Here is a 14,308-nt window from a genome sequence, read left to right as displayed (position 1 = left end):
TATTTCTTCAAAAATATTAATGGTGAAAAACATTCCCTCCCATGTTTATATACCTGCTGTCGAATGCGCGTGTGTGTTATTTTGAGGGGGGTGGGGTGACAATTGTCAATTTAAAGGAAAATGATGCATGATTTTTCTTTTTACAATTTAAACACCAAAAAGTGCAGTGTGCAAAAGTATTCAGCCCCCTCTTAGTCTGATACCCTGAAATGAAACCTTCAGGAGTCCACGTGAGTGTAATCTAACCTCAGTATAATCCAGCTGTGTGTAAAGGCGTCAGATTAGAGAATATTTGTGAACAAATGACATCATGAAGACAAAGGAGCACCCCGGACCGGTCGGGGAGAAAGTTGTGGAGCAGTGTGAAGCAGGTTTAAATTAAAAATAAATATATCCCAAGTTTTGAACATCTCACAGAGAGCAATCCATCATCTCAAAATGGAAAGAGTATGGCACAACTGTTAACCTACCGAGACATGGACGTCCGCCTCACCTGACAGGCCGGGGAGCGACAGAGATCCACAGCTCATCTGGGACAATCAGTCTATCAATCATGCTGTCCACAAATCTGACATGTATAGAAGAGAAGCAAGAAGAAAGCCATTGTTGAAACAATTCCAGAAGGAGTCCTGTTTGCAGTTTGTGTTGGAGACACAGCAAACATGGAGAAAGCTGCTCCGGTCAGATTTGACCAAAGTTGATCTTTTTTGTGCTGAATGCAAAACGCTATGTGTGGTGGAAAACCCCACATCACCCTGAACACAATGTCCCCACTGTGAAACATGGTGGAGGCAGCATCATGATGTGGGGTTGCTTTTCTTCAGGAGGGACAGGGAGGCTGCTCAGAGTTAATGGGAAGATGGATGGACTCAAATACAATCTGGAGGAGAACCTGTGAGAGTCTGCAAGAACTTGAGACTGGGGAGGAAGTTTACCTTCCAACGGGACCACGACTCGGTAGAAATAAAAACCATGTTTCATTTTCCTTCCACTCCCCAATAATATGGCACATAGCGTTGGTGCATCACATGGAATCCAATTAAATACATTTACGCATGTGACAAAATGTGAAAAAGTTCAATTGGTAAGAATACTTCTGAAAGCCACTGGAGAAACAAAACGATGAGGTTCGACAGAATCTGATTATTTGGTGATAGTTTCCATTAACTGTTTTCTACATATTGTAATGAACATCCTCACAACTTGAATCATCTGAAACAGCTTTTTGCCACATCGATAACTGAAAAATCAGATTTTTCCATCGTAGGCCTGACAAATGTTTAAAAGTTGTTCTCAATAATCTGAGACTGACTTTCTGTTGATCCTGTCGAACAAACCAAACCACAGCTCTGTGAAGTGCTTCTATAAAAGCCTCTGACACGCACCGTCCTTTAACAAGGCGAGATGTTTTTAATGAGCCTTTCTTTCACAAGTAGCACTTTACTGGTATTTCTGAGTTTTTGCCGAGCCAAGGTGTGATTACAACAGGTACAGGGAGAAAGAGAGAGAGATGGAGGGAGAGACGGAGTGAGAGGCAGATGTCTCCCAATGGCCTTTCTGTTTTAAGCTCAAGGCGACAACAACTTGTCTCCTCCTGTGACGGCCGTGGCAATTCAGAAATGTGCAAATTGCAGGGATCATATCCGAGGCTGAGTCATCATCAGTCATGCGAGAGCAGCACGTGTCCTCAGGGACTGAGCGAACGTTGTGATCGGAGAGACGTCACAGAGTGACAGACGGAGGCAATGCCAGGCTTTTATACAAGAGGGTGGCAGAAGGCTTCATCAAAGGATCCAAAAAAAGACATATTTTCATTGTCAGCTCCGATACAAAATAAAACGGCCTGGTTACACATCAAGAATTTGCTCGATGAATCTTATATGTCCCCATTTCTGTGAATTCAACCAGCCTTCTTCAAAAATAAACTGAATCACGACTCAGCGCTGAGTCATTTGACTGCAATTTAGACTTACACAATGGCAAGGAAAATTAATGGACATTAAAGCCCCATTTACTTTACAAAGTTTCAAAGTGAAACCACATTATTTTTGCATTTCAGTTAAAAAAATGATGTCGTTTTCATGTTGAGCCATGAGGTCGGTGCTGTTGTTTGTTTTTGTAATGAAACCACACACGTTCAGAGAATAATATGGTATAAAGATGTGCATGTGCATGTGCAGTAGCAGCGTTTCAGAAAAGTAACCGGTGTAACAACCGATTTTAAAAACTTGCGTTTTCGGTGACTCTGAGCATACATACAATGTATGTATGTGTGTATGCTATTCTTAAAAAATCTAGGGTGACTTTTTGAAAACAACAGATATAAAGCCCATTCTGTGTAACATAGGCCATAAAAATATTGAAAAATGAGTCAAACAAACTGAACCAAACAAAATATTTCACGTCATGTCCTTTAAATAGAAGAAATCTCTAATAATTTATTCATATCAACCCTATACATATTTGAGTTTGACTATTAAATACGTAGCATACTGTGATATTCAGAATAAAAATACCCTATATTTGACTTTACTAACTGGATATAAGTCTGCAAACTGATGTTTACAATGTAATTAATGCTGAAAGCGTCAGTCAGAGGTACTCGTAGTCGTAAGTGGATTCTAAATTATGGGAATCTTATGGAAGCAGCTGCTGCCTTCAAATTTAACTTCTTATTCATGTATTCTGAGACTGTCATCAATTTAGAAATGTACAACTTACCAACATATGCTCACTTTCCCAATAAACGATTGAGGCAGTAGTTGGTTTCAATTTCAATAAATCAGTGGTTAAGAACCATGACACTTAAATGAGATTTCAAAGAAGATAAAGCCGAGGTGGTCGCTCTTGCTAGAAAATTGGCTTCAATGGTCTCGATTTGTTAACCTCCCGTCATCACAGTCTGAATATGCTCCTCTAGTCTGTTTCCTTATCTATAAAACTGAACAAAGTGTATTGATACTGTCACACTGTTGGTTTGTGGTTCTTCTTTTGTCTCACTACTTTATTGATCGGCCTCTGTCTGCATTACTTGCATCTCACCATGTGTCTCCTTCCATTTATTATTATCCTCTGGTGCTTTTTGCAGTCCTGCTCATCCCTGAGGTGCACATCCGGTCCCCGAAGCAATTTTGACTGTGAAGCCACTTCACACTACGGATAACTTTGAGTTCATGAGGTTTGCATTGTTGCAAGTTATGTGAGCATTTCATATACGGTCAAGCACGATGAAGCAAAACAGTCTGGAGCCAAATCCAGATTCAATTCCCCTTCCTTTTTTTTTTTCTCAGACCAGCCAAATTACACAGTAATGTTCATGTTGTGTTTAGTAAATACCTCTTAAAAAAGTTTTTTAATTGCTCTGTGGAGCAGTCCTGCATAAACCCCAAGCACTTTGAACACAGTATACCAAAATGTGCAATGCATTTAATACAACTGGAATAGAATTTGCAGAAAAGGAAACATTTTCATGGTTTGATGAGCTGCACAAACACCCACACATGAAAAAACAATCCATCCGCATCTAGACCATCTACTGAACGTGTGCAGAAGAACTAGTTGCTACGGCCATGGCGGAGTTTCCGACAGAACAACTTTTCAGAAAGTTGTGTTTTACCCAATTTTCCTAGGGAAGGAGTCGGAGCGTTGTCTAAATAGTCCACATCGGAGTCCATTGTTAAAAGTAGAGTTACATGCGATAAAAGTTTTCTGTTTTCACTTGAAATTGTTGTCACGGAATTTAATACAAATTTTTACCTTGTAAAGCTCTCTGTGCTGCATTTTCTCGTACAAAAAGTACTTTAGGCTATAAATAATTTTTGGATTGATTGATTGATTGATTGATGTTTCCCTCATGTCTTGTTTCCCTGTTCACCTCTTCTCATCACGCTCTCTGACCAGCATTGGTTACTTGGCAGAAGATGCCGTATGATGTGGATGATAGTGGTACTTCAAAGAAAAAATGGATTTGTGACAAAATAAAACATCAAGACGGAATGAAACAGTCTTAGTTCAGGACAGTGGTTCGCCAGAGAGCTCCAGCTGGAGGTCAGGGAGGCCCCCTTCCTTGATGCAGTCACAAGCACTTCAACCAGGACAGGGAGCGGACCCACCCACCCACCCACCCACCATTTTGAGGCGGTCACTCCCACCCCACCAATTCAAGATCACCACCAGGTCCAGGGCGGAGCACCCAGTGCACTCCCATAGGGGAACCACGAGCAATCACAACCATCCGCCACCATCCCTTTGGGCCTCAGGGTGACGATGGTCACCTGACGACCTTGAACATATAGTTCTCGGTTTGAGGCCCATCTTGAACATCCTTTGTCCTGGATATTGAACTCTCTGAATGGCCTGGCATTGTATAAGCTGTATGATTGTCAGTTTGAACAGACTTGAGAAAAGGGGTAGTATAAATAGAATTTTTTTTCTATGTATGTATCTGTATGTTTTGATACCACTGTAATGAATAACTAACTAAATAAATAACTAGATAGATATCATCAGATTTGTTTTTGATAAAACTGAGACAGTATTTTGGCCTATTTTCAGATCTTCCTATTGTAGGAGGTCTGTTTATATCAACAAGTGTAACAATAAACATATTCTGAATTATTAATTTAAGTTGTAGATATTGCAGGAAGCTCATTTCACTGATTCCATGTGATTTTATTAAATGATGAAATTAGATAGATCTGCTGTTAAGGGCGATTTGTTCAAGATGTGTGGTCCCTTTGTTTATAAACATGTTGGGAAGTTTCTTGGTTTCTTTCTTTGCAAAATTCTTCCAGAATGGGAGGCTTTAGATTGGAAAATGTTCCCCCAATTTTTTTTCAATGTCTTTCTTTTTCAAAATGTACAGTGAGAACCGACCTATGTGTGATTTTCCTCACTTCACTAAGAGCTGAAAGTGTTTTTCCAGCTCATGTGCTGCTGTTGCCACAGCTCCCGCAATCAGCAGATGGATTTCACAGACACTCTGCAGGCTACGTGGCACAATCCAAGCATCAGGTACCGAACAGTGCTGCTGGCGCGCCGGCTCTGATGGCTGCGTCTCGTACAACAACCGCAGCGGTTTGCTTCATTAGTGGCGCTCCGTATCAGACCAGCTTCTCCTAATGACTAAAGCTGCTTCATCAAAAACATGTGTGAGCATGTCAACAAGTTTAGGGGCAGGTAAAAGTAAAACATTTTTGTTTTTTTTAAAAAGCAACACCTTCCTGATGTGGCCTGTGGTGTTTCATTCTGAGTGGGTCAAAGGACTACAACACTATCATTTTTCTCCAGCTTCCTGTAAAAGCCAGCTGAGTGTCACAGCAGACTGTGCAGACTTCTGACACCACAGGCTCACACAGGTTGAGAAACTTAATCAAACATGCTGGTGCAACTCCTGCTTGGATGTGTGTTGCATCACTGAAATGAAATGAGTCCTGTTCCTGTCATCATGGCCAATATTGCTCATACACTTGTCAATATACTGACGCAACAAGGTGCTTATTTCAGAAATACTTTTTGTTCTTTGCAAGCTAGTTTTTACAGAGTCTTTTTTCTCAGGAAGATGAAAACAAGACGAACTCTTTTAGTCTCTTTACAGTGACAGAAGTTGCTATGTGCTGCTGATGTGAACATAAGTCCCAGGAATGTTTCTTTTGTAGCTCCAGACTGTCCAGATTTGATGTGTCTCACACCCACTGAGCTGCTTAAGCTAAACTACAAATGTCGAAATCATCCATTGCCTCTCTGACCTCTAAATTCCAAACCTGTGAGGAAAGCGGCTTGCTGCTAAATGGCACCTTGTTGATGGTTCTCCTCTGAGTGCAGTTGCGCCGCTCACCTTTCTTAATTACAGGACCCCCATTGGTCGAACGGATGGCGGCGCAGGAGCCAATCCCACAGCGCCTAACAGCACGGCGGAGCTGCACGACATGCCTTTTTCTTTTTAATGGTCCAGGGGGCCCCTTAAAAATGTTTCCCCGTGCATCCGTCTCATACAGGGGAGCAGAGCGGTGCAGGGTTCAGTCAGCTCAGATAAGCACAGAGCAGCCAGGCTTCCCCCCCCACCCCTCCCCTCCAGAGAGGATCAAGAGGTGATCACAGGAGGCCACAACTTCAGCACCTTTTGCAGGTAAGCGTCGCAGCCGCCACTTTCATTCATTTTCTGAGAGACTTGCCCGTAACGTCAAAGAATTTGTCTGAGCAAAAACTGCAAAAAGGCCATCTATCTCTTTCAGTACAGCAGCTGTAATTCAAAATCCTCCCACAAAGAAACAGCAAAAGAACATCTCAAGGTTTTTGATGTCTGATTGTCTCCCTTTTATTTGATAGTCTGATATTCAGAAGTGTTATTTCCCCTCAGTAATCCTTGAAAAGCTCTATTACAGCCTGTCCCCAATCCCCTCCATTGTTTTGGCATGAGCCAGTATAATAGAAGCTTTCACTTTGTTGCAAGTGCATTGTCTTTCTCAGGGATTTCCATATCTTAACCACAAGCTGAGTAACTCTGCACACAACAAAACCCAACAAAACACCGGGATCAATCAAAGCAGAGCTGCATTGTAACGTCACAGTGTGCTGCCAGGAGTTCACTCTGTAAATGAGTATTGTTTACTGTGTGTTTCCTCAGGAGCACACAAGACAGGAGAATGGCACGTGAAGGACGACCGACGCTCTCCCTCATCCACACTGGCTTCCTGTTGGCCATGGTTGTGTTACCAGGTGAGAGTTTTTCCATAAAGCCTGATTTCCCTATGAACACAATATCGATGGATCTTAATTGATTCTTGGTGTGATTGTGTGGTTGATGATCTGTTTATGGTTGTCTTCATAATTAAACTTTTTAACACTCAACTAGAAGTTTGCTTGTAATGTATGTTTTTGCACTTAATCAAGATATTTCGATGCTAAAGGAAGCAAAGTTGGTCAGATACAGGTCACATGGCGAAGAAGTACATTAAAGCTAAAAAAAAATGTGGATTCAATTTTTTTCTTCTTCTTCACTCTGGAACATGGAAGATTTTTTAGGAATTGAACCATTTTAAATGATATTTTTCTATGTGATTACATAAATATGAATTACAGCTTCCTACATTTGTCCAAGATTTGATGAGTTAAATCGATGCCATCAAGCCTCATCTCACTCATATTATTCCACTACTTGAACTGATGATTTACAATAATGCACTGTAACTTGGTTTAAATAATACCTACAGTAAAAGAGTTGTAAAATTCTATTACAGTGATCTCAGCTTGATATGCCTTCTTGTGATTACTGTTCTCATGAAGTTTCAGACCTCTGTGAGAACATGTTCTATCTAATGTGGACCTTAAGTTTAGCCAGGCTTTGGTTCCAAACATGTTATCACGGGTCACAAAGTTATAATGATATGATCTCTTCAGTAGTTAAAAAAAGAAGCGTGTCCTGTTTATGTCCTTTAGCGGTGCCAGACTTTTCTGGAGTCATAAAAATGCATTTCTCCCTGCCCCCCAGGGAGCTTTTCCACGATAATAAGCGAGAAAAACGTGAAGTTTGTGCGATAATCAGCTGAGACGGCAGGTTTCTCATAGTCATAAACATGTGCAGGAAGCTCCTGGTGGAGCAGAAGACACTCAGGCGCGTCCTCACCCTCCCAAACGGGCTCTTTTACAGTGTATTGGTAATTGGTTTGTGTGAGGGCCCGTTCTTTGTAGTTTTACAGGTTCACTTTTAAGGAGGCCCCTCAGTCTTGGTTGGAACCGCTCCACCAGCCTTTTTGGTTCAAAGCTGGCATGGAGCTGGGGAGGGGGCTCGGATGGTGGAGGGGAGGGGGCGTTTAATGTGCAGGATGCTGTCTCCGGTGGGCGCCGGCGCCCCCGGCACCTGCCGAGCTTTACCCAGAGGCTTATTAGTGGGTCAGCGTTTTTTTTTTTTTTCTCTTCCCACCCCCAAGGTGCAAGGCATGCAACATCTGGTCCAAGTCAGAGAACATCAGTACTGTTGCTAATGTGGCTGCTGCTCATGTTTTACAGAGTTTCTGGGGGCCGTTCCGCTGGAGCAGCACAAGGAGGAGGAAGGTGAGGAGATGTGATGTGGCATGGTTTCATCATAGCAGCTTGGTTTGGGTTATTCATTGATTTATACAATTTAACCCCCCCCCAAAAAAAGGTGTTTCATGAATAGATTTCTTAATGAGCCCAAGTAGTCAATATCCATTAGTGTTTTACTTATTTTATTCCATAAAAGATATTTAACAGAATAAGACACAAAAACAGAAGCAGGTGAAATAAAAAGATACATGTTCAATTTATCGCCTTGGGAAAATTAGTTCTCTACATTTAACTTATTCTATTTAACTGCGGTGGTCTACACAGTGGTAACTTGTCAGCAGTGGGATTCAAACATAATCTTCAAACACCAGTTTGCTTCTGTAACTCCAAGACATCTAGTTTTGATTAAAATCACACTCAATAATGCCAAGAAGACAAAAGCAATAGCTAACATGTGGCTCAAAACAACCAAAATAGAAAAACAAATATTATATATAAATCAGGCATTTTTTGGTTTTCACATTAAAAAAAACTACAAAGAAATAGAAAAATACAACAGTTGTCACAAAATGAGCAGATAAATCTAAACTAAAATGTTAGATGTGAAACAATTCTGTCCAGTTTTATTTATTTTGCCCCACATACAAGAAATTCACAACATGCAGAGGTGATGCATGAAAGATATTTAAGCTCAGTTGAATTAAAGAGTATTTAAAGAAAAGTCTTCAGATTCGCCATATGGGTCAGCCAAAAACTGTACAGAAGGTAAAGTACCTGTAAGACAAATGTGTGAAGAGATTCAAAATGAAAAAAGTAAGTAATCCTGCAGCAGATCACATAGATGATGATTCTCGTCTTTTCATCACGGTGAAAGTATGAAAAACCTGATAGGCAGCCAAGAAGATTGCAGTGCAGCAGTGGAACCCTCCACATGATATTTCAAAAAGTCATGGGCTTAAGGAGCTTTTGGACATCTCATACATGGACCTATCATCAACACGGATGAATAAACCTGGAAAAACAACTATATGAAGGTGGATAAATGTCATATCCGACTGAAAAAAAAAAAAAAGAAGGAAAAAAGCTGCTAATGTGAGTCTTTGGCAGTGGTGAGTGGATTTGTCTTTGGGGTGAGGACCAGGGTGGGGGACTGAAATATGAACAAGAAAATTGTAAAGGTTTTTTGTTTGCGTGGCTTTCGTTCAACTTGTTCCAATAAAATAAATGATAATAAAGGATAATAAAACAAAAAAAAAGTGGGGGGGGGGGGTTTGCGTACTATAGCTTTTTTACGACGTACTGGAAAGCAGTTTCTTATTCATCTCAATAGGAGACTTCATTCTGTGCCAGGTTGGTGAGTGTTATATAAGATCTATAAGATTTGTTAATTGATTTATATCATTATAATATTTAGATCTGGTGAAGATGAAGACATAACGTTCACTTAGGAACAACCTATGTCTTTTAAGCTTTGATGGAAAAACTGGCATCAGTCATGTTTGTGTGGCTTTCTGGAAGTCTGCAGGAACTGGTTGGTCTGAAATAACTATACTTATTTTGGCTTACTTTCTCTTCATTTTCTTTCAGTTGCAGTTTCTGGTGACGTGAAAGGTGAGGCAATGGCCAACCTGAAGAAGCTGGTTCGCAACAGGAGGAACATCGCATACGTAAATTTGCCCCAGTTCAAGCGGCTTCCTGACTTCTGGGGATGGTACAAGTACTTCATGGACTCCCACAACCAGGAGGGAGTGAGTGGAGTATACTGCACACTCATCATTCAATTACACAACACTGCTTGTATTTCACTCAGAATCACAGATTTAAATTTCAAGGAGTTGGACTTTGAGTAGTTTAAGGATAGATCTCACAGGTGTCTGACATAGTTTTCTCAAGAATCAGTACTCTGTGATGCATATAAATGATTTTGATCAGGTTTCTTTGATCATCTCCTTTTCACCCTATCATTCAGGTTGAGGATCTGGACCGCCTGTACTTGGCCTACCTGCAGAACAAGCACAGGTCAGAGGAAGGACCTACCTTCAACCACTACCTCAACCACCTCAGTGAAATCTATAAGTCCTGTGCCAATTCTGACGATCCGGAGTGCATCTCCGAGTCCACCAGCAAGCCGAAGGCCGCTGTGGTCATGCCAGCTCCCATCAAATCTGCTGCCATCAGGATGTGCAACCCTTACCTCGACCCCTACTGCCTCTTCCCTCTGGTTCCCAAGGCTGCCATCCCTGAGCCCGAGCCTGAGCCTGCTCCAGCCAAGGTACCCGCCCCCATCCTCACCCCTCTGCTGCCTATGCCCCTGAAGAGCCACACTGGTTTCTACTACTATGCTCCTGTCCTGGAGCCCTTCCTGAGCGCTGATCAGAGGACCGAGCTGCTCAGGATCTGCAACCCCGAGGATGTGGATTGTCTGCAGTACCACCTGAGAGCAGCATACGGCTACCGCCCAGCCGCCGGTCCAGCTCCATCCTACGCCGCACTCAAATGCGACCCCAAGGACCCATACTGCATGCCTCTCCTTGTCCAGAAGGCCCCAACTGGCTTCTACCACAGGCTGTACCCCAGCTGTGACCCAGAGGTGGATCCTCTCTGTGTGAGTAAAGTGGCTGCCCCTCTGAGTGCTGACGAGTCTCCCAAAGAGCAGAGCTGCAACCCTCTGTTTGAAGCTGGATGCAACCCCCTGACAGCCACCAAGCTGTCCGGCCTCACCAAGCCCGTCCTGGAGTACATGCCCAACGATGCCCCTGCACCTGCTGCTGCCGCCCCTCTCTCCTGCGACCCCCGTGTTGACCCGTACTGCATTCTGGCAGCCGCCGCAGCCCTGCGCAAGCCCCGCCCGCTGAGCCCCGAGCACCAGGTCTGACTCTTTAGTCCTGTTAGTAGGTTTGAAAAGTTCACTGTTTTGACTAATCTAGTGTAATCTTACTCAATGAATGATTCAGTTATTTGTTTATTCCTTAACAATTGGATTATTAAATGGTGTAGTAAAATAAAAAAGGTGTTGAATAATGCTTTCATTTGCTATCTGTGATCTGCTTTTTGATCTGAACCCAAAAAACGAACCAATTAAATCAATCAACCAGGTCCGCTACAAGCTTGGTGTCCCTGGCAAGACCAAGGAGGGCTACGATTGCTATGTGCACTATGACAAAGACTGCACCCCGGTCGACTCTGGCGCTGAAGCAAAGGCCGACATCAAGGCTCCAGCCAAGCCTTTCTGCCATCCCTTCGATCCCAACTGTGGAAAGTTTGCTTCGCCTCCGAACGCCGGGCCCTCAAAGCCTGTCAAGGACGGCCTCATACTGCCCGATCCAGACTGCGACCCCGAGTACGACTACAACTGCCGCCTGCGCCGTGCTGAGACCGCCGCCGATGATCCCGCCGCTGCTAAAGACGAGGCAGCCGACGAACCCGCCAAGGAGGCCGCCACATCTCGCTTTGAAGATTTTCTCCGGGGTGTAATGAGCCAGCATTAAATAGAAACGCATCCAATTCAAAAACCAACACATATCAGACAATCAAGCTGATGAAAGTGGATCTTCAGCCCTTCAGTCCCTAATATGAGCTTGAGGAACAAAACATCAGACAGTACCATCGAGGCCTTCCAGAGACTTCAGATCAATCACCACTTTTACACAGCAAATTCATTTTCCCCACACAATCGGAAGGTTTTATAGCTGTACCCTTCATTAAAGATACTCAAGACACATAAAAGAATATGTAAAACTTGTGGGTAAAGTAGTTCATGTTTGTAAGTTTGTAGAAAAGAGTGTATGTATAGATGTGTTATAGAATAGGGTTAGTTTGAACGTTTTCCCCTTCTGTTGTACATTCTTTTTATCATGAGTGTATTTAAAGTTGTTCCACATTTCTCTGTATCACCAACCCTCCTTCACCTGTTTAGTTTTTATAAAGTTCTATGTGGTAAAAAAAAAAACAACCCAAACAATCTGTTTGAGTTTTATTTTTGAAGGTCACAGCCTTCGGCCTTCTGATTGAGTTTGCTCGATACATCAGTCACCAGCAGCGACAGCTAATGTGTAACAAGTGGCAGTGATACTGTGCTTCACAGGTTTGCTCCACTAATATCTAAACTGCATATTCCTGCAACATCTGCAGAGCTTTGCTTGTCATGTACACTCTCTTTATATATAGGTTTTGAAAAAGAAGAGAAAAAAAAACCTTAACGCCAGTGATAAATTCCACATGTGTTGGCACAACACATCTGCTGGTATCTTGTCTGTATTTGAAAGAGTAGCAGGAATCCAAACATAATATGCAGCAGATTTGAACATTTTCCTCATTGCTGACCTGTTGAATCCAATATTTTTTTTTAGTAAGGATGCTCATAACCGATACCAGTATGGGTTCCAGTACTGCGCAGCGCACTCATAAAAGATCCCTGATACCACCCAGCTAATATTACGTGACTTCATCCATCAGCAACGCCAGCAGCAGGTAGACAAGAGAGAGAGGATGAATGATATTGTTTGGAGATTCTTTAATATTACTTAGAATGACAGAAGTAAAACAGACTGTAAATTATGTTCTGCCAAAATATCAAGAGGAGGTGAAAGATCATTCGTAAAACTCCAGCAACTTAATCACTAGCTCAAGAAGGATTTTACTCCGAGACGTGCTACATGCTACATGCCAAAGAGTATCGGGGCTCACACACACCAGTAATGCTACATGATAAACATTGATTAAGGTATAACTGTTACACTAATTAACAGGAAACTGGAGCACCGAGCTTGATTCCTTGGTCTACACTGTACAGTTCACGTATGCACAACCTTCATATATTATTTGTGTATCAAGTACTAATTAGGATTATGGCTTTTACTAAGTACTGGTTTGGCAAGGTTAGTACTCGTCCTTTAAAAAAGTGGTGTTGACGCATCCCTATTTATTATTTAATTATGATTCAGTAATTAATTCATGAATATGCAGCATTGCAAAAGCATGGTAAAAATAACTCATAAATAATAAATAATCCTAATTTATGTCCATATAACCATTTGGGTAAAGAGAAGCAGACTACTAAATATATAAAACTCTGTTAATGTAACATCATCATGATGAGAGGTGCTGGCAAGGACAAGGTGTGTCCTCGTCCAACACCACCCGGACGCATCAAAGGAAATTTAAAGCTCACATTACTGTAGACTTTTCACTGTATGGACTGATGTCGACAATAGAATTAATCTCCAATTCTTGATCACCTGGCTCGATATCATCCACTGTTTGCTCTTACAACTTTCATGAAGCTTGGATAGGAGTGCTTGATTTTTAAGGTGTTTCAAAGCAGCAGCAGCAAGAGCAGGACTACAAACCTGTAGTTATAGTCAAAAGTGTGTGTGTGTGTGTGGGGGGGGGGGTGCTGTGTTGTTGATATAAACCAGATATCATCTGTTAGTGAAAGGCTCCCTTTTGGCTTATGTACAGCAACAAAAAGGAAAGTGATCCCTGACTTATAGTGTCTTTATCAGGGGTGTCAAATGTAAGAAGTGGCCCACCAGAGAGTCTAATCAGGCCCACAAGACGACATTTTCCAGCTGTGGGAAATTCTGACATTAACTACAATATATTTTTTGCTCTGTATTATATGGTGAGTCAGTTCAGGTGATCGGGATTCAAATATAGAAATGTATCTACATAATACATAATTTCTAGAATTTGACCATTTAAAATAGCTTTTTTTATTTTGAAGTTTGAGTTACGTGTGGCCAAATGTTTTCTGCCTTTAAAGATGGAGTGTAATGAAAATCCACTATGATCTGTAAGATGGTGACCTGAGGCATCCTGTTGTTGAAATTGTAGTTCCTTTATTCAGATGTTAGGTGTATCATGTGTCGTAAGACAATAATATATTATATTGATGCTTTGAGATTTAGAACTCTACTTATGTATTAAATTATAATGCTAATATTTACTTTTCCGGTCCACTTGAGATCAGATTTCACTGTATATGGCCTCTGAAGTGAAATGAGTTTGACACCCAAGGTCTATGTAGACGTGCTCATCATATTTTCAATGATATGAATCAATGTCAGTCCTCTCTGGGGCCTGCTTCCCCTTCCCCATTATAACTCCTCTGATTTCTGTGTTTTCATGAAATACTTACACCGTCAGGTGCTTGGGCAAGGACAAATGTGATAAACAATTAATGTTTGTCTCGTGGGCTTTTTAAAGGCACATCATTCCCCTAAATTGCAAAGCACAAAGCATCTGCTTTCTATGAATGACCTGGTCTTTAAAACCTCAGGGG

General features: G+C 41.8%; 1 protein-coding gene across 1 annotated transcript; it reads left to right on the top strand.

Annotated features, from left to right (window-relative positions):
- Nucleotides 1-662: 662 nt before the first annotated feature.
- and2 (actinodin2) lies at nt 663-11,513 on the top strand (the record flags this gene model as incomplete). The annotated part of the gene is made up of 7 exons (XM_080503003.1): nt 663-680; nt 5,997-6,127; nt 6,626-6,717; nt 8,008-8,052; nt 9,613-9,773; nt 9,995-10,894; nt 11,121-11,513. 7 exons carry the CDS (start codon nt 663-665, stop codon nt 11,511-11,513), a joined length of 1,740 nt encoding a protein of 579 aa, XP_080359129.1.
- Nucleotides 11,514-14,308: the final 2,795 nt, after the last annotated feature.

This window comes from Blennius ocellaris, assembly GCF_963422515.1.
Source record: "Blennius ocellaris genome assembly, chromosome: 10".
NCBI lineage: Eukaryota > Metazoa > Chordata > Actinopteri > Blenniiformes > Blenniidae > Blennius > Blennius ocellaris.
Note: the sequence above shows the minus strand (reverse complement) of the source record. Positions and strands in the feature narration are given on the sequence as shown.